This window comes from Varanus komodoensis, unplaced genomic scaffold, assembly GCF_004798865.1.
Source record: "Varanus komodoensis strain SLA01 unplaced genomic scaffold, ASM479886v1 scaffold5, whole genome shotgun sequence".
In the NCBI taxonomy this organism is placed as follows: domain Eukaryota; kingdom Metazoa; phylum Chordata; class Lepidosauria; order Squamata; family Varanidae; genus Varanus; species Varanus komodoensis.
In genome coordinates this window covers 30,062,700-30,089,901 of record NW_025336087.1, presented here as the reverse complement: position 1 = coordinate 30,089,901, position 27,202 = coordinate 30,062,700, and the positions used below count along the sequence as shown (strand labels likewise).

At 42.0% G+C, this 27,202-nt stretch overlaps 1 protein-coding gene across 2 annotated transcripts in view; it reads left to right on the top strand.

The window, feature by feature from the left end:
* The window catches only part of MCC (MCC regulator of WNT signaling pathway), a 240,214-nt gene that overhangs the window by 46,788 nt on the left and 166,224 nt on the right, over positions 1-27,202 (top strand). Inside the window, exon 1 of one of the 2 annotated variants that reach the window (XM_044446083.1) lies at positions 10,796-11,086. The exons of the other annotated variant lie outside the window; for it this stretch is intronic. Within the exon in view, the coding sequence (XP_044302018.1) occupies positions 11,033-11,086 (54 nt within the window). The 5' untranslated portion in view covers positions 10,796-11,032. Of the gene's footprint in view, positions 1-10,795; positions 11,087-27,202 lie in introns of those variants that run through there. 2 annotated transcript variants of the gene reach the window in all.

Sequence of the window (27,202 nt, the reverse complement as noted above, 5' to 3'; positions counted from 1 at the left end):
TTAAATGCACATACACACAAAACCCAGAACAAGTTCCCACTTAAAATCTTTTTCCAGGCATACTTTTGCACTACTGCTGGGTGTGACCAATGATTTCTTGATTCCAGAAGCAATAAAACAACCTGTTACTCATACAGAATCTTTCCAAATATTTAAAGCACTTGGAATTCATTGTCTTAGTAATCCTTACCAGACCTTTATAGTGTCAATACTATATGCTTCCAATAAACAACGAGAAGCTGAGACATAGTTACATACTTGTATAAAATAACCCCAAGTAGGTAGCTGAGATTTGAAACAGGTGGTAATGTGGAATGTCTAGAATAAAATGTACACAAACTGGGACGAAACATCTGTGGATCAGGAGGCTCTCTCTTCCCCCCCTTTCACATCTCCCATACAGATAGGTATTGGTAGTAGATGCCACTGCTGTCAGCACCACCTGCTTCTACTGCTTCTCTTCTAATAAATAGCAAAGATATTGGGGGCATGGGCCAGATAGCTAACAGCTGTGCTGGGTTTTGGACCTCAGTGGTCTCAGTTGTGATGTTGGGCTCTCCCAGTCTGTCACTTCTGGGGGATTTCAAGGTTCATGCTGAGGGTAACCTGTCAGGGTTTCATGGACTCCAGGACAATGATGGGGCTTCCCCACGATGTTACCTCTTCAGCATGTGTAGTGGAGAAACCTCTAGATTTGGTCTTTTTGGACAGATATGGGGATGGTGCTTCGAGTGGTAGGGGATTTGACTCAGGCCCTTTGTCATGGTCAGTTCAACATCTGAGATTTGAATTCTCTGTTGCTTTTCCTCTCTGGAGGGGTGGGGGATCTATTAAAATGGTCCATCACCAGAGGCTAATGAATCTGGATGGTTTCTAGAGAGGTCTGAGGGAAGAGGGTTCCCAACTGCTATGGCTGGTGTCTTTCTTGAAGCCCTGGTTAAATTGTGGAACACAGAAATGACCTGCACATTTGATGTGAAACATCATCAGAGCCAGTTTGGGTGTGGGAAAACTTCCAGTGAATTAATCCAAACCCCAATGTGTACTCCTAGTTGGGTATATTTAGAGGCAGTGTGAGTGCCAGAGAAGTATCTCCCTGCCTCTGATCTGCTAGTCAGTGGAGCTTTTTAAGGGCCTGTTATTTTATTATTTATTTATTTAAAACATTTCTATGCCGCCCCATCACAACAAAGCCTCGGGGCAGCTCACAACACATAAATGCTACCCTTATATGCTGCCTTCAAGGCTATCTTAGAACCATCTGAGGCCCACTGTAATTTATTTGCTGCCTGCTCCTAGGGAAATGCCTCTTGTATCCACTAAACTTGGACTCCAGTGTTAAAGCAGTGGAATCTGTTGGGTGCCCAGAGCACATCTGGTCCAGTTTTATCAGATTAGTTTCAAGAGGTATAGCATGAGGATGTTGACAAGGTGTGCAATCAGGTTCATTCAAACACCCTGGTACTGGATCCTTGCTACACCTGGCTTATAAAAACTAGCAAGGAAGGAACAATTAAATCTTGATTAATTCCTTCTTGTGCAAGGGAATAGTCCCTTGGCTTGTGAAAGAGGTGATGATAAGACCACTTCTGAAAAAATTATCCTTTGACCTAGAAGACCTTAATAAATGTAGGCCAGTAGCCAATACTCCTTTCCCAAGCAAGGTACTTGAGTGGTGGTGGCCAATCAACTCCAGGCTTTCTTTTATTTGGATTTATTTGAGTTGGGGTTCGGGTCTGATTTTGGCCTGGAAACAGCACTGGTTGCCCTGTATGATTTCTGTGTATGTATGGGACTATGTTGAAATTCCTGGACCTTTCAGCAACTTTTGATACTATCAACTATGGTATTCTTCTGGATTGACTTTTGAGTTGGGAATGGGGGCGGGGGGTACTTTGAGGGCTGACTGCAGTTGCTGGAACTTGGAGAATATTGCTCAACCCCATGGATTCTCCAACAGACCCTGTAGGATCTGTTCTGTCCCTTATGAAACCACTGGATGGGGTCACCCAGAGTTTAGGAGTATACACTGATGGCAGATCACTCTATTTCTTCTTTTTTATCAACGGGTGAGGCTGTGTGTGTGTGCTAACTAGTGTCTGGCTGTAACAATGGATTGGGTGAGTCTAACAAACTGAAGTACAGTCAAGACAAGACAGAGGTGCTGTTGATTGGTGTTTCCTCTGACCAGATGAAGGAAGTACAACCTGTTCTAGATGGGGTTGCACTCCCCCTGAAGGAGCAGGTTTGTAATTTGGGGGTGGTTCTTGAGATATCTTTGTTATTAGAAGTTGAGTTGGCTTCATTGGAACTAAGTGCTTTCTAACAGCTTCATCTGGTGGCTCAGCTATGCCCCTATCTGAACAGAGATAGTCTGTAGTAATCTACCCTCTGATCATCTCTAAGCTAGGTTACTGAAATGCACTCAATGTAGGGCTGCCCTTGAAGACTGTTCAGAAGCAGCAGCTCATGCAGAATGTGGTAGCCAGATTAATTGCAAGCACATATAGGCCCAAACAAAAAAGAGCAGTACACTTGGCGGTGCCAGTGGGGAGGTGCGGGCTGGTGTGGGGGTGGGGCGCATGTGCACACATGTGAGGCGAGGCAAAGATGGGGGGGGCGCACAGTGAGGCGCCAGCTTGCTCCGAGCGAGTCCAAAACGACCTCCTTATGAGCAAGCCGCCGGCAGGCACATGTACAGAGAGTCACCAGCTTGCTCAACCTCCTCATGAGCAAGCCATGCGTGTGCCTAGCAAGTGCAAAACCTGTGGGGCAGGCCGGTTAAAAGGGCATGGTAGGTCGGATTTGACCCCCGGGCCTTAGTTTGAGGACCCATGCTCTATAAGTACCTCAAAGGCTGTCACAAAGAGAAAGTTCAAGATCTCTTCTTTGCTAATGCCAGAGTGTAGGACACAGAATAATCAGTTCAAGTTGTGACAACCCAGATTCAGGCTGGACATCAGGAAAAGCTTCCTCACTGTCAGAGCAATACAAGAGTGGAACCAGCTGCCTAGAGAGCTGGTGGGCTCTCCCATACTGGAGACATTCAGAAAGAAACTGGACTGCCATCTGAATGGGATGGAATAACATGGTGCCTACAACAGCAGGGGGTTGGACTTGATGGCCTTCATGGCCCCTTCCAACTCTACTATGATTCTATGACAATATAAAAGGCTGTATTTGGGGACAGTCCCTTGTGGGGAGCTAAATCTTATTCATGCACTTACTTCCCTAACATCAGTGAACAAAGTGTAGCTTGCTCCTCCTGAGCAGTGTCCCAGGTTGCATTTTGTGGTCATGTTGGAGAGTGAGAATATTAATAAATTAGGGTTTTTTAAATACCCATAGTTACTGCAAGGCATGGTGATGAATGGGAAAGTATCAGTGAATGGTGTCTGCTCATCCAGAGCACTGGAGAACTTGTTTCTTCCACTGTGGCAGATCATATGGCTGGACAGTAAAAATGGCCAAATGATGAATTCTGTAAGTGTGATCAAAAAGGGGCAGGACTAAGATGAAATCTCTGAAATACTTGAAAGTTTATGGAGTACTGGAAACTTTATAGATAATATAATTGTACTGCGTAAAAATGAGATATTTAAAGAATGAAAATGGAAAGATGAGACTAAATGTTTGCCAAATATTGTTTTTGCAGTCTTTCAAGATAGGAGTAACAACTCTGCAGTGTTTCTCTGGAGAGTTGTTTGCTATTCCTCCTTGTTTTCCAAGATGATTTTGTGACAGTTGCTGTTCAGAGGATATCAGAAATGTGAGACTGAAATGATGAAAACTGGACAGACTAATTTTGACAGATTAGTAAATGGTTTGGTGGCATGAAATATTGGAAAAGGAATCTAATATCAACTGTGAAGGAGATTAACTTAGGCAGGGACATGACATTTTAAGTAGATTTAGTATTTGAAGTGTGCCAGAGTGGTTAGGAAACTGATTGGAGTGCAGTTAATGTATCTGCAGTAATGGAATTTCCTGGCTCTTCTATTCTTGGCTTTTTATTCAGTCCCATCAGTTACTCTGTCTTGTATTTTAATGTTTGTATGTTCCTGTTACAATATTCAGACTTATTTTTAAGTGAATGCAAGTGTAATATTGACGTCAGCACATTATATAGGGGTTGGGAAGGAAAAACCAATAGTTTGCTGTTTTTCCTTTCATAATACTTGAAAGTGGAAACCAGGAAAGGATTAGGGCTTCTGCTAAGAGGGAAATTACATGAAGTGCACAGGGAGGTCCTGAGTGACTGAAGTGCTTTGTACTTGAACGTAAAAACCCATGTATAGTACACTGTGACTGTGTTCACACATCACAACAAGTTTTTACTTTGATGTGCCTAACAGAAAATCAGACTATGGTGGTAACGGCAGAGAGGAGAAGAGAACTGATAAGGCACCCTCTCCCCCTGCTTCAGTGGGGACTGCTGGAACAGGAGAGGGAGTGTGTGATCCACACTCAGGCAAAAGAGAGAAATCAGCTGGGTTTCACTGTAGAAAAGAGCAGTTACACTCATCTGATTCCTCTGGCCCCCTGTGTACCTGAGGGAAGCCCTTAATGGACACCAGTGAAAGGAGCAATCAGCTGATTGGCAGTGTCTAGTTGGGAGCTGTTCCCTTCAGCTGATTTCCCCATGGGCCTCCTCCAGGTGTGCCAGAGGTGAGAATTAGCTAAATGGTACTGCTTCATTCCCAGCACTGACCAGCTGATTGACTGCTTCTGCTCCAAAGATCTTTAGGACAGGAGGCAGGCAGAACTGGGACACCACTGACAGTTGCACAAAGTGTCAGTGGAGCTCTCTCGCTAGCTACTTGGCAAGAGCGACTACAGGGCAGCCTTACCAAGTGGCTCTCTGAATTCTGGTCTTGGCATAAACTATTGTTGCACTGAGAAAGCATAGAACTGTTGTTTCTTTTCATGGCTTCTAAAAAACCAAACATACTACACTGGAATACCACAATAGGTTTTGGCAACAATAACGGACCAACAATGGTGAAACAGTCACTGTGGTTTATCATGTTATGAGCCCATCCAGTATGCCAAAGAAATACTTGTCGGGGTGAGAGGAAGTTAAGAATTGTAGAACCTTGTATAATAAAAATGGGGCACAGAAATGAGACTTGTGAAAATATATGCATGCAGGAGGGAGAGAATATGCTCAGAGGAGTGCATTGTTCACCATAGTATCCTTTTCTCAGCCTTGGCCAAGTGAACCAATTCTGTCACATTTGCAAAGAACCCAAAGCATTGGTAGGGCAGGACCTAAGGTCCCAGACTGCTGGCAGTCTTCGTATAGTTCTAGCATGATCCTAGGGAGGCATGTGTGCCATCACCTCCTGACAGATTAAGTATTGGGACAGGGATGTATCATACTCTTTCCTCCAAGGAGAAGGATCTCTCTGGAGCAGATACGATCTCTTAATTTGTCCTCATTGCCAATTATTTCTTGTGGGCATCACACTTCAGGAAGAACAATGAACAGTGGTCATTTAATTGAACATGAGGAGGTTCGAATAACAATTCTAAATAAAGACACCACCAAACAGTACATATGGCTGTTTACAACTAAGTTCTTTGTGGTCTCTGTGGATCACACATATGGGCTTTGGAATGGTATACAAATACTGTAAACAAACATACAAATAAAAAATGCTATCCTGATCGGAGCAGAGGTCTCCACAGAAACTGAGAAACTGCTGTAGGTACCACCACAAAAACTCTTTAGCATTTACTTTTCACATCTATGGATCTTACACTTTTGTCTTAATCTGCAAAAACATTTATTTGGTTGTCTATTGGACATGGCAGCATCTCTTTAACAAGGGATTGTCTAATTCAACTAATTGTTGTTGGTGTGATACAGCTAATTCTTTTTTAAACATATATTTTGGCAATATCTAGTGCCTGCTTCTTTTGGGGGAATAAGTTATTACAGGGATATGTTTTGTACTGAAACACTCTTTAATATTCAGTAACATGCACACTTTTTAAAATTCTCCATGCAATTTCATGTAAAAATGGTTCATGGAATGCTTCATGAAAATTAATGAATAGAAGGGGAATTTGATTGTTTTTGCTCTTTTGACAGCTAGAAGACTGATATTACACAATTGCATGGATCAACACATACCTCTGTAAACATAACAGACTGAGGACCTTACAGTGTTTTCAGTATATGAGCAGTGGCATACAGACACCAACTTCAAATGGTTCCTTTGATATTTGTTCTGCCTTTGTTGAATCCTATGTATAAACTCCAAAACTATGTGTATTTCATACAATTTTGTATACACATTTTTTTAAAATTTTTGGGAGGGTGCTTGCAGGCACCGTAATAGAGATGCTTGGGATAGAATGAGTTAGAGTGTATCTGGGTGGACTTGGATTCTAGTCCCCACTCAGCCATGAAGATTCCTGGGTGACTTTGGGTTAGACATTTAATCTCAGCTTAACCCTAACTCACAGGTTTGTTTGCTATGACAGTAAAATGGAGAAGAAGAGGGTTGTGTAAACCAAGGGAAAAGGCTTACATGAAGGTAGAAAAAAGTAGTAAAAAGGACAGGATGATGATGATAGTGTTATATATGGCATTGACATGAATATCTGAATATGCTCTGATAGCATTGTTGAATGCTTATAGGGTATTCAGTAGGCTTTACAATAAAGTGGATGTCCAATTTTATAGTTGACCATGAAGGGTGACCTATTAATTACATTGATAAAATGAGTACTAACTACACTGAAACACTGAATGAACTTCAAATATGAGCACTACAGAGTTTAATTAAACTAAATAAATAGAACAAATAGCTTGTGCACATTTAACTTGTGATTGCCTAACTATTCAGAATACATATGGTACATAATCATGTACACAAAAGAGATTTGATGACATGGCTTTATTTATATAGCTTACTTTAAGGAAAATCTATTTTCTGCTTCTTGAGGAGATTGCCCTCTGAGGAACAGACACTTCATTATGATTAATGACTGCATGTCAGATACTACAAATATAATCAAATTTCTTTATTCAGTCTAACTTCTATTTTTCCCTTTTCCACTTTACTCTCACTTCTCTACTTTATGCATTGAAACAAGACTTACCCAAACCTATACACAGGTTTTTCTATCAGATCCAGTGATTGTTGGCTGAAGATTCTCTTTTCAGTCTTTAGCCTTGGAGAAAATATCAGGAACCTGATAGGAAAACATTTGTGAATATAGGCCTTAAGTATGATTGTGATCGGACTATAGGATAATGTTTTTTCTAGCAACTAAGGAACACATTTTCACAGAGACTGCACTTAAATTTATGGAGTTAAGATTTCTTACATTCAAGAAGACATTGTGAGACACATGGGAGTCCCTTTCTGTGGCACAGGAAGTAGTACAGAAGTGATGGCTACCTCCTTGGGAGCATATTCTGATTATAGATTGAAGGTTTATAATACCTTTGTTCAGAAGGTATCCATAGAAGTCAAATATTAGTGCTTAATAAAGATATGGCATGTGATTGTGCCCATGTCTTGCAGATGTTTGTTAGTGGGATGCTGCATTCAAATGATTACTAAGGTAGAAGTTCCATGTACAGAATGGGTGGAGACCCTCTCAGAAACTGGACTTTCTGCTGCTCTGTTAGCTTTAGTGCTGGCTGCAGTGACCTGGAAAGAGCTGATTGCACAATCAGGGAAAGAAAAACCAAGTGGATTCTTTTCTTTGTCCCGTGCATGGTAGTGTGCCACCACATTTCCATAATTATCCATGCTGGGTGTGGGTTGCTATTACATCCAAATCTGGGGGCGCTCGGTGTCGGTGAGTGGACTCATTCATTGGTACCGAAAGTTTCCCATTTTTCTTGGTGCCGATCCCTTTTTCCTATCTCATACTGAGAATTTTTCCACAAGGGGGCGCATGTTTGGTCATCAACGACTGAACAAATGGCGGACGCTCCGCTCTTTATAGCCCACGGGGGAGGGGACCGGAGCTTCCCGCCAAAAACCGTTAGCTTTCAATCTTCCGGCCAAAGGCACTGCGCAGGCGCAGTACCCATATGTGTGACTGCACAGATGGCCACTCAAAGAACATCAGTTACAGGTAAGCAACCTGCTTTTATCCATGCTGGGTGTGGGTTGCTATTACATCCAAATCTGGGGGCGCGGGGTGGTTTCCATACCACACTGGGACCCTTGAAAAAGCTATGGATTGCAGGGTGATTTAGAAGCCATCTTCATTGCCCAACCTACTGGGTCCCAGTGAGTCCATCATGGCTTCTTCTCTAATTGTATGAACCTGGTCACTGTCAGATTAGAAATGCCATGGGTTCAAATCCTGATATAGCCACTTAACCATGAAGCTCACTGGGTGACTCTGTTCTCAGTATTCTTGAAAGGCTAACATGGGGAGGTGAACCATATATGCTGCTCAGATAAAATATATTAAAGAGGATGCCTTCTCTTGAAAGGGAAGCTCTGTATCTGCTTCTCCTCTTGGAGGAGCTTCCCCATTGTTTCAAGATGTCATCTCTTCTAGAAATGAGAAAAAAGTATCTGCTTCTGTATGGAGTATTTGAAGCCTCTAGAGGTAAGTTTGTTGTCACCACTCAGAAAATATAGTGGAACTATTTCTCTGGTTTTTTTTCAAAATGTTACCTTACAGGTAATGTGTTTGTACTCTTACACAGAGTATGTAGTATATGTGTATTACTGTGTGGTACAGACAGTATGTGCACACAGATAATTTTCTGCTGCTTTGGTTTGAAAGCACCTTGGCTCATAAGGTTATAGATAGTAGCTGTGGATCTGCTACTATACCCTGTTTCATTTTATCAAATCAATATTACAGTTATTTAATTTCCATCCAGTGACTCTTCTTTCATAGGAGACTTGAGATAGTGTGCAGGAAATTAAATTGCATATTTCTTTTGCTCAAGAAGATAAAACCTGTATACTGTTTTTCTCAATACTGATGTTTCTACCCTGTCAGTAGACTCCAGGCAGAATAGGCATGCATTCATTTAAGATTTTTTATACAGCATTATGATACTAGAAGACTGGGCTTGTCTAACAGTCTGTTCTTATTTATATACAATAATAGGCTTATTTTTTCTGGGTATTGCAATGTGGTTCTCCTACCCAGTAACTAGGTGGCTACATTGGGGAAAAGTGCAGTATCTAACTTATTGAATAATTAAATATGTTTTTAGTCTTTGTGTTATGATTTGTTTTCCCTGTTTTTAATTCTGTTTGTATATACCTCTTTAAACTATCCTGCAGCCATATTTGCCCTCCTGCCCCTTGAGATCGGCAGCAGGGGCTCTCCTCCTGGAGCCTTCCGTGAGAGATATCAGGAAGCAAAGTACCCGGAGGAGGGCCTTCTCTGCTGTGGCGCCCCATCTGTGGAATGTGCTCCCCAGAGAGGTCCGCCTGGCACCATCGTTATTTGTTTTTCGGCGCCAGGCCAAGACCTTTTTATTCAAATGGTATTTTAATAATCTTTAATATTTATAGTTATAATTATGCAGCCAGTGTGTTTCCAAGTTTTAATTGTAATTGTAATTCTTTTATTTATTTGTTGTTGTGAGCCGCCCCAAGGCTGTGTAACAATGGGGACGGCATATAAAAACTTTAAATAAATAAATAAATTTTCTACTGCAAGGTTAGAAAGGTTTGTTAATAAAATAGTGCAATTAGACAATTGATATGATGTAACTTTGTTGCATTTTACCTCCATAAGCTTCAAGACATCATGTATTAGACAATGGAACTTTGTTTGCTATTTAGAAGTATGTCCTCAATTTATAGTTGCAATGAAAAATGATCTATAGCTTCAGATCGGCAATGGATTTTTTCTTACCAGGAAAGGTGAAGAAAATGGACTACTTTATGAAACCAGCCAGGCCAGAGGCACAGTTAAATTAAATTTTCAGAAACATAGATCAATTAAATTTTTAAAAATCCTGTCAAATCATCTTTAAGCTTTGATGAGTGGGACGCTTTTCTTATGAATTGGGGTCTTGAATGAAAGAGATCTCCCAAATGCCCAATTGGGCTAATCAGTGTATTTTAAAAGTTCTTGCTTTCAAGTGAAAATACAGCTTTATAATACTTAAAAAATGTGTTAATACCTGCCCTGAATGCTTGTACAATTTTAATTTGGTAGCTTTCTTCTGAATCATGAAGGGAAGGTCAGCTTATTGGAAATAAGAAACAGGCATTGTGGTCACCTGGCTGACTTCTCCTGTTGTTTATTTTGCTGTGGACTTTGAAATGTAGCAATCTGCAATTAGCACACACAGCTCTGGAGAGATGCCTGCAGTTCCGAAGTGAGCTTTCCACAGCATGCGTGTTCTGCTTCCTTTCCCCTCCCGTTCTCGTCTCAGTCCCTCCTCCTCTTGGTACCGCCCCTTCCATGGACCCTGTAGCCAGCAGCAAGACAGCTGTGTTTGATCATAAACCACTTACAACTCCAGGCTCCCTGGAAGGGGAAACTTTAGCGTGAACAGCACGATAGATCTGCGTCCTGTTCTGTCCTCCATCTCCTACAAGGATCTGAGAGGGCTTTGAGCGGGTTGGTGGCTCTGAGTGCCTGTGAGGCTCCCCAAATATTTCCATATGCATTTAACTCCTTGAGATGCTTTTTCCGATCTAGCTGAAAGGCAGGGGGGAGCAGTATGAAAGAATAAACCCGAGGCTTAGCTCTCCCAGGCAGTTTTAGTCATCAGAAGATCGTTACAGCCTATCTGCGCTCTGTCTGGCTGTGCACTCTGCAGTGTTTTAAGGAGTATTTTGCAGCAATGGATTGTTTATGAATCGGTACTCAGATTTTTTTTCGGGAGGGGGTCTCTTTAGGAGACCCTGTGCATTGCTAATTTTTAGGCTGTCTACATGTTGAGTGAAAATGGCTGTCTAGAGCAAAATGTGCAAGCTAGGAAAAGCTCAGAAAACAAGGGGGCATTGAATCTTCTGGAGCAAGCTTGGAAACCTTAAAATCCATAGGAAGCAGCCAAGCCTTGGAAAGTCTAATCATGAATTCTGGAGTTGCCCTGAAATATGGAAATGACTCTGCAGAACTGAACGAGGTAAGCAGTTTTAGTGTCCTTGTTTTTCATGCTTTCCATGCTATTTGTTTTCCAAATAGACTGTGTCCCTTTTTTGGTATCCACTCTGGAGGTAATGCAATTAAAGATTAATGAATGTCTGTACCTTGTTCTGACTTGCAGTGCTACCCAGGAAATGAACTGAAATTGAGTGGTAGGGATTAAGTAGTAAAGGACAAAATGATTGCTACTACACAGAGGCTTCCCCCCACCCTTTGCATCTTGTTTCAAGGAATCCCCCCACACACTTCCTGAGTGCAGTATTTTCCAGACGGCATTCCATTCTCCACTAGGTGAAACGAGCAAAGTGATCCCAGTTGAAATCAAACATATGGTAGTGAATTTAGAATGAGGAATAGAAAACTAATATTAAGACAGCAGCTTCAGCAACAAATCACTGACACTGCTGATTATATTAAGGCATATTCAGGATGGGTTTGTGTGTGTGTGTGTGTTTGTGTATCTGGCAAACCAAGTAAATCCTGAGAAGTTGTGTCTTAATGGCAAGACTTGAACTAAGTTGTCTTAGATGTTGAAAATTGATACTGGATTTGCTGTCAGATTGCTAGGTGCTTAATGTCATCTTATGACTTGGGGAGTGAGCCCAGAAGAACAGAGTTGGACTTATTTCCAAGTAAACCTGTATAGGTTACATAGAATTGTAGCCCTCCAGATCTGTTTCAGAATACAAACTTTTGATGTCATTTATACCCGCTATTAACACCCATCATCAGTTTTTAAACGGTCGAGTGTGAATCGGTGATATTCATTTTTAGTGTGTGAATATATGGAAAGTAAGGACAAAAATGATAGATTATGATGTTTCTAGAATTATGATTTTTGGATTTTGTTCAGTTGAAAAAGAGAAATCTGCTCAAGACAGAGACCTGAAAGTAAAGGCACCAAAAAATAAGCATATTGTCAAATGTGGGCAAAGGGAGGAGATGAATGGGCAATAGTTCTGTATTCTGCACCTAATCATTTCCATATTGCATGTTAAGCCTTTGTTTTGCAATAAAAATAATCATAGCCTTTGAATAACTGGGGGTTCTTCAAACTTGTTTTTATATAACTGCATAAAAACACAAGGTAGTTTATAGCAGTTTGCTTCAGAATTCTTGCCCAAAACTCTCTGTCTTGTTTGACATTGTTATTATATGGAATGCTACATGCTGTTGACTTGATTTTTTTTTCTTCCTGTCATAATGATCTAAAGGCATATCCTGTATGCTAAGAAACATGACACCTATTGTAGGTAAAAACAACAACCTTCAAAAGCTGTATCTTGACATGAAGATGCCAGCTGTTGGGATAACAGAAGTCTGACCTTGATCATGCATGGATGAATGGACTTCTAAAATTGTGCTCCAGGGAAGATGGGAAGATTCCAGTGCAAGAAGCTAGGATTCTTGCACTGGAATCCTGAAAACATCAATATGCTAATTCACTAAGTGCCCATTTTATTTCTTAATAAAAGCATTGTAGTTTCTGCTCCCCTGTCAATCTTATGGCCCCTCTGTATAAAGAAAATCAGATTTCACTAGTGACATGGTTGTATTCCATGTCATTGTTATTGTGGACCACATGACTGTAACACCAGAGATGAATAATTTGTAGTATGCCTAGTGGTATCAACAGTGGCTTATGATGCTGCAGATAAAGCAGAATCTTGTACCAATTAAGCAGGTTAGAACTATTTAGTTCTGCCCAGTTTAACTGGATAATTTAGTAAGATATACAAGAAGCCTATGATAACACAGATGAATGGATCTGAATATTGCAGTTCTTTGGAATGCCATGTAGGATGTGTGTTTGTGGAAGAGCTGGTGGCTGCTGTTTTGATTCTAGAAATGAGTCCTCAATGTTTGACCAGAGTTGGAACTTAAAACCAAAGCTGATCACTCCAGCAGTTCTGAAACATTGAATTACATTGCTGGTCTCTTTTGGTTGGTTTTGATTTTTTTAAGCCGACTGTTTTCTGGCATTTATGGGTTAGATCATTGATCGATGAGAAGTAAATGACTTTGAATCTATTGCAGGAAATACATAATTTTTCTGCTTTGTGTAGTATTCAATAATATTAGTTCTAATGCAAAACCATACTAAGACAATACCTTTTCGGGATCAATATATTATTCATGAGCAAGATTGTTATTATTAATGTATGAATGGAACTATAACCTATCATAAGAAATTTTTGAAGCCTGAAGTTTATATTCATTAATAAACATCCTAGGTGTTTTCTCCTAGGATTTTATACTGGAGAGATTTGTCTGGAAGTTATATATACAGCCTCCCACATTTCTGAGCAATTTAATTCAGAGCAAACAATTCATAAGTATAATGCTGATCATTTGACTCCAAACTTCAGTGATTTGTCAATGGCATTCTGATGTTAGGCTTAGATCTGTCTGTTTTTTTCATTGTTCCATGTCTTTCGTATGGTTTATTGAAAGACTCAAATGCTCTGTCATGGTGGTTGTTATACCTGCTTTCTTCTTTCTCCCTTTTAACTCATCTGCTGTGTTTGTCATTTTCTGTCTTTCTTTCCCCCTCCCTTCCTGCAATGTGCTTGCTGTCTTGTAGCTTTTGATTACATGTGCTTGGCCACCGGGAGACAGTAGTGCCACGGTCATTAAACAAAACTGAATTGTCTGTGGTTGAGGCTTTTGGTAGGGATATGCAGTGTTTCTTTGAAGTAATCTAGATTTATATACAAGTAGTCAGATTCACACATGACACAAGAATATTCTTGTGAGGATTCAGAGCTAGAATATACCTACTTCCATCTCCTAATATGGATGCCTAGAAATGGCAGTAGTCATACACAGGCTACAGTCAGCAAGTACTTAGATATAAGTAATTCTTGTTCAACTATGGTGTGCGTGTGTGCGCGCGCGCACACACACATATATATTCACAAAGCAACAAAGGAAATAAAACAGATGTATACAATGCGCAGGAGGAATGACAGGAGAAAGCTGTGTACAGTATCCTTTATACATGAAAGTTTCATTTTTGAAGTGTTCCTCCGCAGACTTGTTATTCTCACTTAAAAAATGCTACTTGAAGAAGTTTTCTGGGCATCAATTTTGAAATAGTGAGCAGAAACAGATGTCTTATTTTAAATATAATCCTCCGTGCTGCAAGAAGAAAAGATGATGGATAGAAGGAATGTTGTTCTTCCCTACACAACTGTCAGATAAAATTTTGAATTGGCCCTTTGAATTTTGAATTCATATGAATTTTATAAAATATTAACATTTTGTCGTTTTCATCAGATTCACTAAATTTGTGGGAAGAGCAGGGGAGTGCATATATGTGGCTCATTAGATAGGCCAAAGTGTAGAACAAATGTTAGTCAAGGATAACATAGGGATATTTTCAATAAGGAAACATACTTTAGGCTTCAGAAAATAAACTCTGTTTTTAATACTTTCCAAGACATGATTCTACTTGTTACAAGTCATGTGGCCTTCAGGTAAAGATCTGTGGTGAATTAACTGGAACAGGTTTACATAAATTTCAGGCTGGAAATTCTGCAGGTGTATTATTCTGCCCTTCATTTTGTATTATTAAACGTGCTTGTCCTGTTTTGGTAGCCAAGAATATACTGTTCTGGAACATTGTTTAAGGTTATAATGGGGCTTATATTACACTCTAAGTTGAGAGTATTTCATGTTAATACCAATTTGATAGTATTGCAAGGTTTGCCATTAGTCACTTTTGAAAGAAACATAATTATTGAAGAAAGCAGAAATTCTTTCTCATAAAATTCAGTGCTCCTATAATAATGATGGTGTGTGTGTGTGAGCTTAAAACTATATATAATTGGTATGGGAACTGCTAAATCAGTACTGTCTCCTGATGTGTAGCTTTTATCACCATAACTTTTAATGCAACTTCTCAAGAATACTCTTCTCCCATGCTATTTTGTAATTTCTAAGTCCAGAGTTAAAAGTGTTCCACCTGGCAGATAAAACAGGGGTTCTGATAACATTGAGTTAATTATCTGGTACTCCAATTTACCTGGTAGTGTGAAGCTACTTTAGATACGCCTTCCTGTACTGCTAGTGTAAAATGAAAAGCCTTGGACCAAGTGGAGTGGGGCAGAAACCCCAAGCAATTCTTCCCCAAGACTGCAACAGTTCTCCTTTCTCTTCATCTTAATAAATTCATTGAAGCTGGTATGTAAAGGAAATGCAGCATGCAGCTCTTAGTTTCTCACGTTACTGGTGTTTCAGGAAGCAGCAACACTTATGATTCTCATACCGCAGAAATAATACATCAGGCTTTAGCTGCTTATCTCTTGGCCTTATCTGTCAAATAATGATAAAGATTGTACAGTAATTTCCTCAAAACATATAAGCAACAATGCTAGTTTATTTCTTTTGTATCATATTACACATTTTCCAGCATTAAATATTTCCAACTTGCATTCAGAATCTGCCTTCTGGGGACAGAAGGGTCCCACTCACAGATGAAGTACCGCCTCCTGATTTTCAGGGATCCTCTTCACCCCTGCACAACAGCTCACCCAATTCAGCTGGTCCTCATTGTAGCATTTTCAGGGGATGAAGGTGCTGCCTTAGGGAGGAGGGAGCAGGTAAGTCCCTTTCCTCCAGCCCAGTTGCATATGGCTAAATCTGGATCCAGCCCTTTGAATTTGATAGATTGGTGGACTTGTAATGATTTTTGTAAATATAGTAAAATTCTGGAAATAGGAAAACTTCTCCGATTAAGAAGAATTAAAATGATATTTTGACAGGCTTCCTAAATTGAAGTAGTTAATTCATTTTTAGGTGTTTTATTTTGTATCTAGTTAGCCCATATAATGTGTCCAATAATATTGCCATCTGTCAGCCATAAATGGTTAAATATTGGTAATATCAATTAATAAACTGAAAAGCCATTGATGTATTTAAAGATTAAGACATAGATTAATTAGTGAGTCTTGTAATTTTTAACTTCAAATTTTGGTCAGAAAATTCCACTGGCCTTACCAAAATCCATCATTCTTTTGGGTGAGTTAACTTATAGGATGAGATATATCCCTATGAACAGTGTTAGATATATACACACTGTCTTGATATCTGTAACATTTTTGTTCTGGTACAATACAAATCTATAGTAAACTAGCAAAAATCCTTTCTGACAATAGTTTAACCCTTTAACACCACCAGATCATCTCCAATCTTGCAAAAAGGTCCACATGAATAACAGGTGCATAAAGGCCATGCTGTAGTATAACTCTCAGCAAAAGGTGCATGCTGAAAACTTTAGCAGATTTCACTATCAGACTTTTCCTCATTTTACAGATTTCTTCTATCAAAGAATGAAGTACAGTTTTTATTCTATGTTCTTGTGTAGCTTTTCTATTCATTTCTTTAAACGAAGAAATGTTAGCTCTCTTTTCTTGTTGGCATCTCCAAGATAGCTAATATAATAATTAAAGACTGTACTTTAAATCATACTGTATTTGTAACTGAGTGAGATGTGGACACTCTATGTAAATTGTGAAGTTTAAATATCCTATCAAAGGGACAGATGAAAAATTCTTGATAACAGTAAATTGTGAAGTTTAAATATTCTATCAAAGGGACAGATGAAAAATTCTGGGTAACAGTTGTGCAGTCTCCCACAAGCTGTCCTGGATCATTTTAGATGGCAGAAGGGTGTTATAACCTCATGATAAGTTTTTTTTTTAAAGCACCAACACATTTTATTAAAGGAGCAGTAATGATGGGGGCAGGGGGGGTGCCACACTCTTTACTGGAGGTCCATTTTTGTGCTCTGTTATTTTCCAATTAACTTTTAACATGCAGGGGAAAGTATTGCATTGCATTCTTCTTCCAAGGAACCAAAGACAGCTTACATCAGTGGTTTTCAACCTTTCCACAGCTGGGGACCAATGAAAACAGGAAAACCATATCAGGGTCTGCTGAGGCAGAAACAAAAAGTACCATAAACATAATAGAGTAGTCTGTGTATTAGTTTCCAAGCACAGTACCAAAAATATGAAAATTCTCCAAAACAACTAGAAACCAAGCAAAAAATGCCAACAAAAGAATAAAATAGGGAAATTGGCACAGTGTGGCTCTCAGTCAGCTTCCACCGAGCCGTTTCTCCGTTCCCCAGCCCCCATCCTAGGGCCACTGGCACATCCCCCATGAACACAATGCCAACAAAGGAAGGGGTAGTAAAGCATGGCCAGCTCCCGTGCCAATCCGCAGCAAGCAGGATGTAGCCCCCCCCCCCCCACAGTCCAGAAGGAAATCTCTGCAGACGATTGGTTGAAAAACCACTGGCTTGTATAGTCCTCTTCTGCACCATTTTATCCTCACCATCTTTCCTTCCTGCAGTCTTCACAATAATTACCTTTGTTCCCCTACCCCAAGGCAAATGGAAAAGCAGTGTTGATATGTGGGTCTGGGCGTTACTGAGGAAAAAGACACCCCACAATTAAAGGGAACCCATCCACCTTTTTGCCCATGTCATTATTTGTTATATTCAGTGAAAGAGTCATCTAGTCAGTTCTGTTAACACAGAAAATAATTACTACAACACCTCCAATATGGAGATACTACAGCATCCTCTCTTAAAAAACTCCAATGAAGGATAATTGCCACCTTCCAAAGATGTGTGTTTCAGTGTCAATAAACTTATATCATCTGGAAGTTATTCCTAAAATGTAGCCACAATCTCCTTTCTTGCAGTATAAGACCATTTGGATCTTAGTTCCTAGAACCTCTGAAAACAAATTTGGTTCATTTTCTATAGGTATATCACCTTTTCCTAAATTCTTCTCCAGGCTAAACATACACATAAAATTCTGCTTCCTCACAGAAGTTCATGTCTATGTCCTTCAATAGCTTTGTTGCCCTTCTCTGGACATATTCCAGTTTGTCAATATCTTCCTTAAATTGCTGTAGCTGGCACTGAACACTCCAGAAGAGGTCTGATCAAGACATAATGTTACCATTTCCTACTTGTGATCTGGACTCCGTACTTCTGTTCATGCAGCCTGGAGTTGCATTTATTGCTGCATTGCACTGGAGAGTCATACTTACCTTCCACTCTTCAACAACACTAGATCATTTTCATATGACTATGGAATGCACTCCCCAGAGAGGCTGGTCTGGCACTGACGTTATACTCCTTCCAGCGCCACGTAAAGACGTTTTTATTCAACCTTCATTTTAATAATCAAGGGGTTTAGATGTTTTAAGGTTTTTTCCCCCTTTTTTCCTTCCTCATAGTCGCATTTTCTATTTTCTATTTATTCCTTTTCTTTTTAGTTTATGATCTGTTTTATATGGTCTTAATAATTGTGGTTTTATTATTGTATTATTCTAATTTTATATTATATAAGCTGTCCTGAGCGCTTGTCAGAATTACAGGATACAAATGTTTGTAATAATAAGTAAGTACTGCTTTCAAGCCAGATGTCATCCATTCTGCATTTATTTGATTTTCCCCCCAACTTAAATGCAAAACTTTTTCATTTATCGCTTGAAACTTTGTTACTTTTAGCCAGGTTCTCCACATATGTGCCATCTAATATGTAGTTTAGTCCTCCAGGCTATCTCTGTAGATCGTTTGCGGTATCTGTGCTGCCATTGTAGAAACCTAGATCAGAATATTCCTAGGGTATGTTAGGGTATTTTTCCCTCTGGTCTTGATCGAGAGAATCACACGCCTATAAAACAAGCCAAAATCATGTATATAAAGTCACCTGTAGGTAATATTGCTGGTATGCTCAGGAATAATATTGTTGGTTGATAAATATGTACTATTTTTAGCTTGGCGAATATATGACATTTTGGTGTATAAAACATTGTCACTTGAAAGAATATTTACTTTCTGGATTTGTGTGACCTGCTTATCAACCACACAGAATGTTCCTGGCTTGCATATCATTAAATTGAAGGACTATAAAAAGATTACTCAAATGCCGAATCTATCTATCTTCCTTCCTTCCTTCCTTCCTTCCTTCCTTCCTTCCTTCCTTCCTTTCTTTCTTATTTATTTATGGGACTTCTATGCTGCCCCATTCGCCGAAGCCTGTTAGTGCAGATAATGTTGTTCTCCAGATCTCCTAATAAAAAAATATGCAAAGATTATGTAATTTAGCTGTCTGCTATTAAAATATTTCCAATTATTAGCAAGGCACATTTTAAAAGTGTCCCATGACTAGAGATTTAATGAAGCAGAACATGTATTCTGTGTAAAAAAAATATCCAAACATCGGAGATTCCCAAAACACCTTGACCCCTATGTCTGTAAAGCCAGAAATTCATTACCAAAATTTATTCGTAAACCCACTTACTTGGAAATAAGTTTGATTGAAGTTAACTGGACTTACTTTGAGTAGACATGCATAGGATGGTGGTGTATGTGTAATCGCTCAACCTTAGCTGAAAATCCAATCTAAAATCCTTTTTTAGAAGGTAACTTGAAATGTACTTAAGTCATAAACCAATGTGTATGTTATATTAGCTATATCATGCTGCATTTTTAAAAAATCCTCAAGAGTTCATATTTTTCCATGAGCTTTTGTGGGGTCATTGCCAGCTTCCATGATAAGCTGTTAACTTTGCCATGACATTCTGGAGAAATGAATGAAATTACATGTTCATATTTTATATACCTTGATATTTTTGGCTGTTTTTATCTCCTGCTGTTTGAATAATTACACAGTGAATTATTCCCATGATTCTAAAGAATGTGTGAATGGTGAAGCATTAGCTATTGTCTTTTGTTGGTTAGACCAATTAAAATGAAGATCACTTTGAATGAAGGGGAGCGGATTCATTGTGCGACCTGAACTTCAAAACAAGCCATGCAGTGTGGGTTGGTTGATAGTTCTAGGGCCCATGATGTGTCTAACAGATGGTCAGGCATAGAGTGTGTTTCTATTCCTCCCCTCCTCTCAGTCCTTCTTCATGGTCTCTGTGTATCATACAACACGGAGCATGTTGTTGGGAAGATTTCCTAGCTAGACTCATTTTGTTGTGAGCCCCTCCCCTCCCACCCTTTGCTGTATTTGCGAAGAGTTCCCACCAACTTCCTTAGTTCTTTTCCAGCCACCATTCTTGGTACCTTAGGACTTTTTTGGTATCTATTACAGTTCTTATTTCTCCCCCCCTCCATTTTTGCCCAAAGTGTACACGGTCTAATAGCACCCCCCAACTTTCTATCATTCTCTTTTTTCCCATCCCAAGTCTCTTTTCTCTTCCCATTTCTTAATGTCTCTCAGGGTGCCATTTTGGAAATGTTTGTTGCAGGAACAAGTTGCCCCATTCTCTGTGCCTCTTCTCCCTGTGAGCAGGACATCTCATGGAGTCCTGTCCATGTTGCCAGGCTTTTGCTGAACAGGCCTGTTAGAACAGAACAATGTTGGTCTCAAGTGTTCCCAGATATACTCATGGGCAGGAGGGGAGGGACTCCTGGTAAAATTAGTCTACCTAGGAAATCTTCCTGACAACAGACCACCATGCAGACACAGAGTCCATATGTGTGAATGCACAGATGACTGTTCAAAGAATCACTGTTGCAGGTAAGCAACCTGAATTTTCCATCTGTTTCCACCTGGCATGGTCACAAGCTTTTTTCAATCACCAAAGGTTGGCTTTCACTTAAATTTTTACTTTATTTCTTAAAAATTGCAAATGCAACTTGTTAATCTATCTTTTGCAATTCCAATTTAGCCATCTAGGAGCATTCTCTGTAGGGTACATCAATAGTATCTTAGAGCGGTGGCATGGGGTGATTAATGTTTTTACTTTATATAATTTTCTGCAAGTATTTGTGAACATTTTTTTAAAGTTACTGTTGTCTGTGTGCAGGTGAAGGTGCTCACAGTTATATGGAAGTGTTCATGGGAGCTCTGCAATGGTTGGCGGTGAGGAGCTAGCAAAGTCCAGCAGGCATTCACCCTCTTTACTGTTCTTCGTCGTGGCCTCTGTGCATCACACATATGGGTTCTGCGCCTGCGCAGTGCCTTTGGCTGGAAGATTAACAGCTAACGGTTTTTGGCGGGAACTCCACTCCCCCTCCCCCCTAGCATTATATAAGGAGCGGAGTGTCCGCCATTTTCCAGTCTTTGCGACCGCCGTTGTGCCTCGTGCCGCTTCGCTCTCACTAAGATTATTACTTACCTTCTTGCTCGTTGGAAAATCTCTCCTTTTTCCTACCAAGTTTGTATCCCTTGTTCCTGTTGTTAGTACTTCACTTATTTTTCTTCTTAACTTTTGCACCATTTTTTCCTCTTTATCGTTCCTATAAAAAACTAAAACAAAAACCAAAAATATTACTTTCCCGCTTTACTATCTCCTTTTTTTCTTCTTTCTACGATGGCGCAATGGGCGGCGTTCTGCAAGTGCGGAAAATGCGGCTCCAAAATGCCTGCCGCGGACCCGCATGATCTGTGCCTCCTTTGTTTGGGGGAAGGGCACAGAACCAATAAGTGCGGCCATTGTTTGGCCTTCTCTAAACAGGTGAGGAAGAACAGGGAGAACCGCTTCCACAAACTCTTGTGGGACCAGGCTCTCCTCCAATCAGACCGGCTGGTGGCTAAGCCTTCTACTGTTGTGGCCCCACCCAAAGGCCGTCCAACTTTGGCTGACCTGCCGCAATGCCCGGCCTCTTCCTCCATTGCTCCGCCCTCTTCCTCCATTGCTCCGCCCTCACGCCCTTCTGAAGAAGGCGCTCATACCATGGCCGACCAGTCTGTTTCCCTGCCGAGGGAACAAAAGGAAAAAAGGAAGCAGAGCGACTCAGATAAATATCCTATGCATAAGAAGGCCAGGAAAGATAAGACGGGCAAGCCGGTTAAGAAGCCGAAGAACCCCGAGCAGGCAAAACACTGCCACTTGGGCTCGGCCTCTTCCTCGATTCCGATCCCTGCTTCGGAACCGACCCCCTTGGTCCCGACCATCCAGGCGGCTATGAGGGTTACCCCACCGGGCTCACCGCGCCGACCGACAGCCGAACCCATTCTGGATTCAAGGCGTAGTTCCATCTCCGATGGGGAAATACGAGATTCTCCACCTAGAGCTCGATCACCAACTCCGATGCCTCCGATCCCGATGGATACTGGGATCGCCATCTCCCCTCCGAGAAGCTGTAGGAGCCGTTCCCCGGATGTGAGGTCTGATGACTGGTACCACTCCAGGTACTCCTCCGCTCCGAGATGAGAAGAGTACCACTCCGTAGCCTATTATCTGACCTCCAGGGGACAATCTTCGCCACCAGCGCCTTGGGAATGTTTCCATTCAACGCCCAGAGATGCCCCGAGGGCCCCATCCAAAGAAAGTGGCAGATGAGAGTCACCAGGAGATTCTTCCTCCAGTGTACCACCCCCCTACTGGATGGAATCCGACGAGTCTGAGGCTGACTCGACCTCGCCGGATGCAACGGTTGCTTCTCAGGGCCCGGGGTCGCCCGAGGAACTGTATATATCGTTTAATGATCTGATGGCCAGACTAGTGAGATTGCTCGATATAGAAGCCCACCAACAGCCGGGACCGAGCACCGATCGTTTTTATGATGTGGTCAGGGGCGAACGATCCACATCTATTGCCTTACCGTTTATTACGACCTTACGGCAGGCAATGACCCAGCCATGGGACCTCCCAGCTCACCCACAACCGACTTCTCGTAAATACGAGTCCATGTATCGGGTGCGGGAAGAGGACATCCCGTTTCTTCTCCGTCACCCCAAGCCGAATTCGGTTGTTGTAGAATCCTCGCAGAGTCAGGAAGCCCGTGGACACACCTCATGACAAAGAGGGCAGAAAGGTTGATTCCCTCGCCCGCCAGGTATACTCAGCTTCGGGCCTTGGTTTACGAATTTCTAATTATGAGGCAACCCTGGAACGTTACCAGTATTTCCTTATGCAACGCCTGGACGCCATCATTGATACCCTCCCGGGAAACCAGGGCGAACTTGCTAAGACTTTTGTTAAGGAAGCTATGCAAGTGGTGGTGCAACAGCTTTCCACCGCGAGGCACCACGTGGACTCTGATTCAAGGTCGCTGGTCAGTGCCATTTCCCTCCGCAGACACGCCTGGTTGCGTAATTACAATTTTCCGGGTGAGATGAAGCAGAGAATTGAGGAGATTCCGTTCGACGGTTCCGGTCTCTTCCATGTGAGGACGGATAGCAAAGTGAAGAAAATCCATGAATCAAGGATGACAGCCTGTCGTATGGAATTGCAATCTCTACCCCGACGTAAGTGGTCATGGTCATGTCCACAGTACCGTCAACAATTTCCGCCTCGCAAGGGGCGGCATAGAAATGTTCTAATAATAATAATAATAATAATAACCGCATCAACATCAGCAGCGTTGCAGGCAACAACCACCCCAGCGTTTCCAACAGGGCCGCTGCCGCTTTGATATAGACATGCGACAGCGCTGATGCAAAGAGCAAACCTCTCCTCTCATTCCAACTCTACCCTCCCCCCTCTCATTTGGGGACCAACTGAAGAGTCAGCTCTCCATTTGGGAGTCCATCACATCTGATGGGTGGGTGTTATCTATCATTCAGCACAGATATGGAATCGAATTCGACGTTGTGCCATCACTGAATCCTATCCGCTATACTCCGACTTCCTTGGTACTGTTAGACAAGATTCACCAACTCCTTGCTAAAGGAGCTATTCATCGCCTGTCGTTATCGGAGGGATTCCACGGATTCTATTCCAGATACTTTACGGTTCCGAAACGAGATGGGGGTCTCAGACCAATATTGGACTTGAGAGCTCTCAATAGATTCATAACACCAAAGAAGTTTCAGATGACCACACTTCAAAGTATTCTCCCGTTGCTGGGAAGAGGGGATTGGATCTGAAGGATCGCCTCATTGGATCTGAAGGATGCCTATTTTCATATTTCAATACATCCAAGTTATAGGCGGTTCCTTCGTTTTGCGGTGGACTCTGAAATCTACGAATTCAATGTGCTACCGTTTGGATTAGCCACTGCACCAAGGGTTTTTACGAAGTGTATGGCTCCCGTCTGTGCACACCTTCGATTACGTGGAATTCGGATATACCCGTACCTTGATGATTGGTTGCTGGTCTCCGACACAGAAGCAGGGCTTTCGTCTGCTGTTGAGTTTACATGTGCTCTATTGCACGATCTCGGACTCTGTATTAATCGACAGAAATCTTCCCTTCTCCCTACACAGGTGATCAACTTTATCGGAGCCCGGCTGGATTCGACATTGGCAAGAGCCTTCCTTCCTCGGGACAGACGGCATGCGATTGCTCAGTGCATCGCTCAGATTCGACAAGCAAGAACAGTTCCCGCCCGGTCTATTCAGAGCCTGTTGGGACACATGTCTGCTTCCATCGCTCTGGTTCTGCATGCCAAACTCAGGCTATGTCCCCTTCAGCTGTTCTTCAACGGAACGTTTTGACCACAGACAGATCCACCTACCAAATGGATTCGACTCCCGGCTTCTGTTCTTCAGTCCCTGTTATGGTGGATAGACCCAGCCAATCTGACTGTAGGCATTCCATTTCGACCCTGGTACCCTACAGTAACCCTTGGCACCGATGCGTCCCTGCTGGGATGGGGAGCCATTTGCTCCGATCTACGTACCCAGGGAATATGGAGTCACCGGATTGCAGGAGCCATATCAATTTTCTGGAACTTCTTGCTGTTTTCAAAGCCCTGCAATCATTTGAGGATGTGCTTCTACACCAGCTCATCCAGGTGACCTCAGACAACATGGCGACGGTCTTTTATTTGAACAAACAAGGGGGAACCCGATCCCGGAAACTAGCCCGCCTGGCCATGCAGATTTGGGACTGGTGCATACCGAGAGGTATCACTCTTCTAGCAGTTCATCTTGCAGGCACAGAAAATACAGACGCGGATCTCTTGAGCAGACATATGTCGCGGTCACATGAATGGGAGCTAGACCATCGGGTTCGCGACACACTGTTTCACCAATGGGGCCAGCCAGACATCGACCTGTTTGCCACACAACAGAACAGGGCATGCACGGCCTATTGTTCCAGAGCGGGGATGGGTCAGGACTCGCTCAGGGACGCTTTCATGATCCCCTGGACAAATATGACTTTTTATGCTTTCCCTCTGATCCCACTCATCATGAGAGTGTTGGCAAAGATCATTCACGAAGGGGCCACAGGGCTACTGATCACCCTCTGGTGGCCACGCCAGCCATGGTTCTCAACTCTCCTTCATGTCTCCCGAGAAGAATTTCTCCAACTCCCTCTTCTTCCTTATCTCGTTACCCAGAGGGAGGGCACGATCCGCCACCCAGACTTGCTGTTGCTGAAACTGACTGCATGGAGGATACGATGACCAGCTGTGATGCACCGGTATCGACGCCACCAACCATCCCTGCCATTCCTGCTCAGCAGAGTCTATACCCAGACCTACAGTATATTCTCAAATCTGCGCTACGACCGTCTGCTAGGAAGTCGTACGTGGCAAAATGGGAGAGATTTTCTAACTTTGCCAATTTACATTCATTTCCGGCCCCCTCGGCTTCTGTTTCACAGATCCTTCAGTTTCTCTTTGAATTTCATCAGTCTGGACTCAAACCTTCGTCCATAAAAGTTTATACAGCAGCGATTTCACATTACCGGGGAACTATACATGGTCTCTCCATTTTTGCTCAACCTCTGATTAAAAGATTTTTGAGAGAATTGAGTAATCTGCATCCAACTATAAGACCTCTAATGCCCACCTGGAGTCTTTCGGTGGTTTTACAAGTGCTGACTCGATCACCTTTCGAACCCGTGGCAACGATCGATCTACGCCTTGCTTCATGGAAGACTGCCTTCCTTGTTGCAGTGACTTCAGCCCGTAGATCCTCAGAACTCTGCGCCCTTCGGGTAGACCCCCCTTTTCTAAATTTTCATAAGGAAAAAGTGGTTCTTCGGCTGGATCCGTCTTTCCTTCCGAAAGTCGCTACTTCGTTTCACATGCAACAGGAGATCGTTTTACCTGGATTCTTTCCGATCCCTTCGAATCCGATAGAGCGATCTCTACATATGCTGAACATTCGTCGTTGCTTAGCCTTTTATAGGTCCAGGACTGAGTCTGTTCGGCGTTTCAATAGACTTTTTGTGAAATATTCGGAACATGACCAAGGCTGTCCAGTCACTTCACAACGTCTTTCGAAATGGATAGTAAATACAATTGTCCTGTCTTATCAGTTAGCTAAGTTGGACTTGCCATCTACTCCAAGAGGTCATTCTACAAGAGCTGTTGCTGCTTCTTTGGCCTTTGCATCAGGGGTCCCGATAGAAGATGTGTGCAGGGTGGCCATTTGGGCTACCCTGTGTACCTTTGCCAGACATTATAGACTCAATGTCTGTGCCAGGCAGGATTGCTTTTTTGGCAGAGCTGTCCTTCTGTCCTTTGCTGATGACACCTCCCTCCTCCACTTGGGGTAAGCTTGTTATTCTACCCATATGTGTGATGCACAGAGGCCACGACGAAGAAGAGCAGGTTGCTTACCTGTAACTGAGGTTCTTCGAGTGGCCATCTGTGCAGTCACACAACCCACCCTCCGACCCCGCTTGGTGTCATGGGTGATCCGACTATTTTCTTTCGATACTATGATCTCTTTGCTATGTGTCATACCACTACTGAATTGGGCTATATTGTCATACTGACAAACCTTATTATAAAAACAAACGTCGGTCTTTCAAAGACTGGAAAATGGTGGACATTCCGCTCCTTATATAATGCTAGGGGGGGAGGGGGAGCGGAGTTCCCACCAAAAACCATTAGCTGTTAATCTTCCACCCAAAGGCACTGCGCAGGCGCAGAACCCATATGTGTGACTGCACAGACGGCTACTCGAAGAACATCAGTTACAGGTAAGAAACCTGCTCTTCCCACCACTGTGTAGATCACTCCTCTCTAACTTTTTCAAGCCTCTGGCAGCTGTTGAACTGATCTGTCAGATGATTCAAAAAATTGGGATAATTAGGAGCCAGAAATGAGCTTGACAGGGCTGCCCTGAACAGAATGCAACACTGCCAAGCCTATGCCCACCTCCATTTCCTGCTGAGGAATAAGCTGCTCTGGCAGGAGCCAGGAGAATAA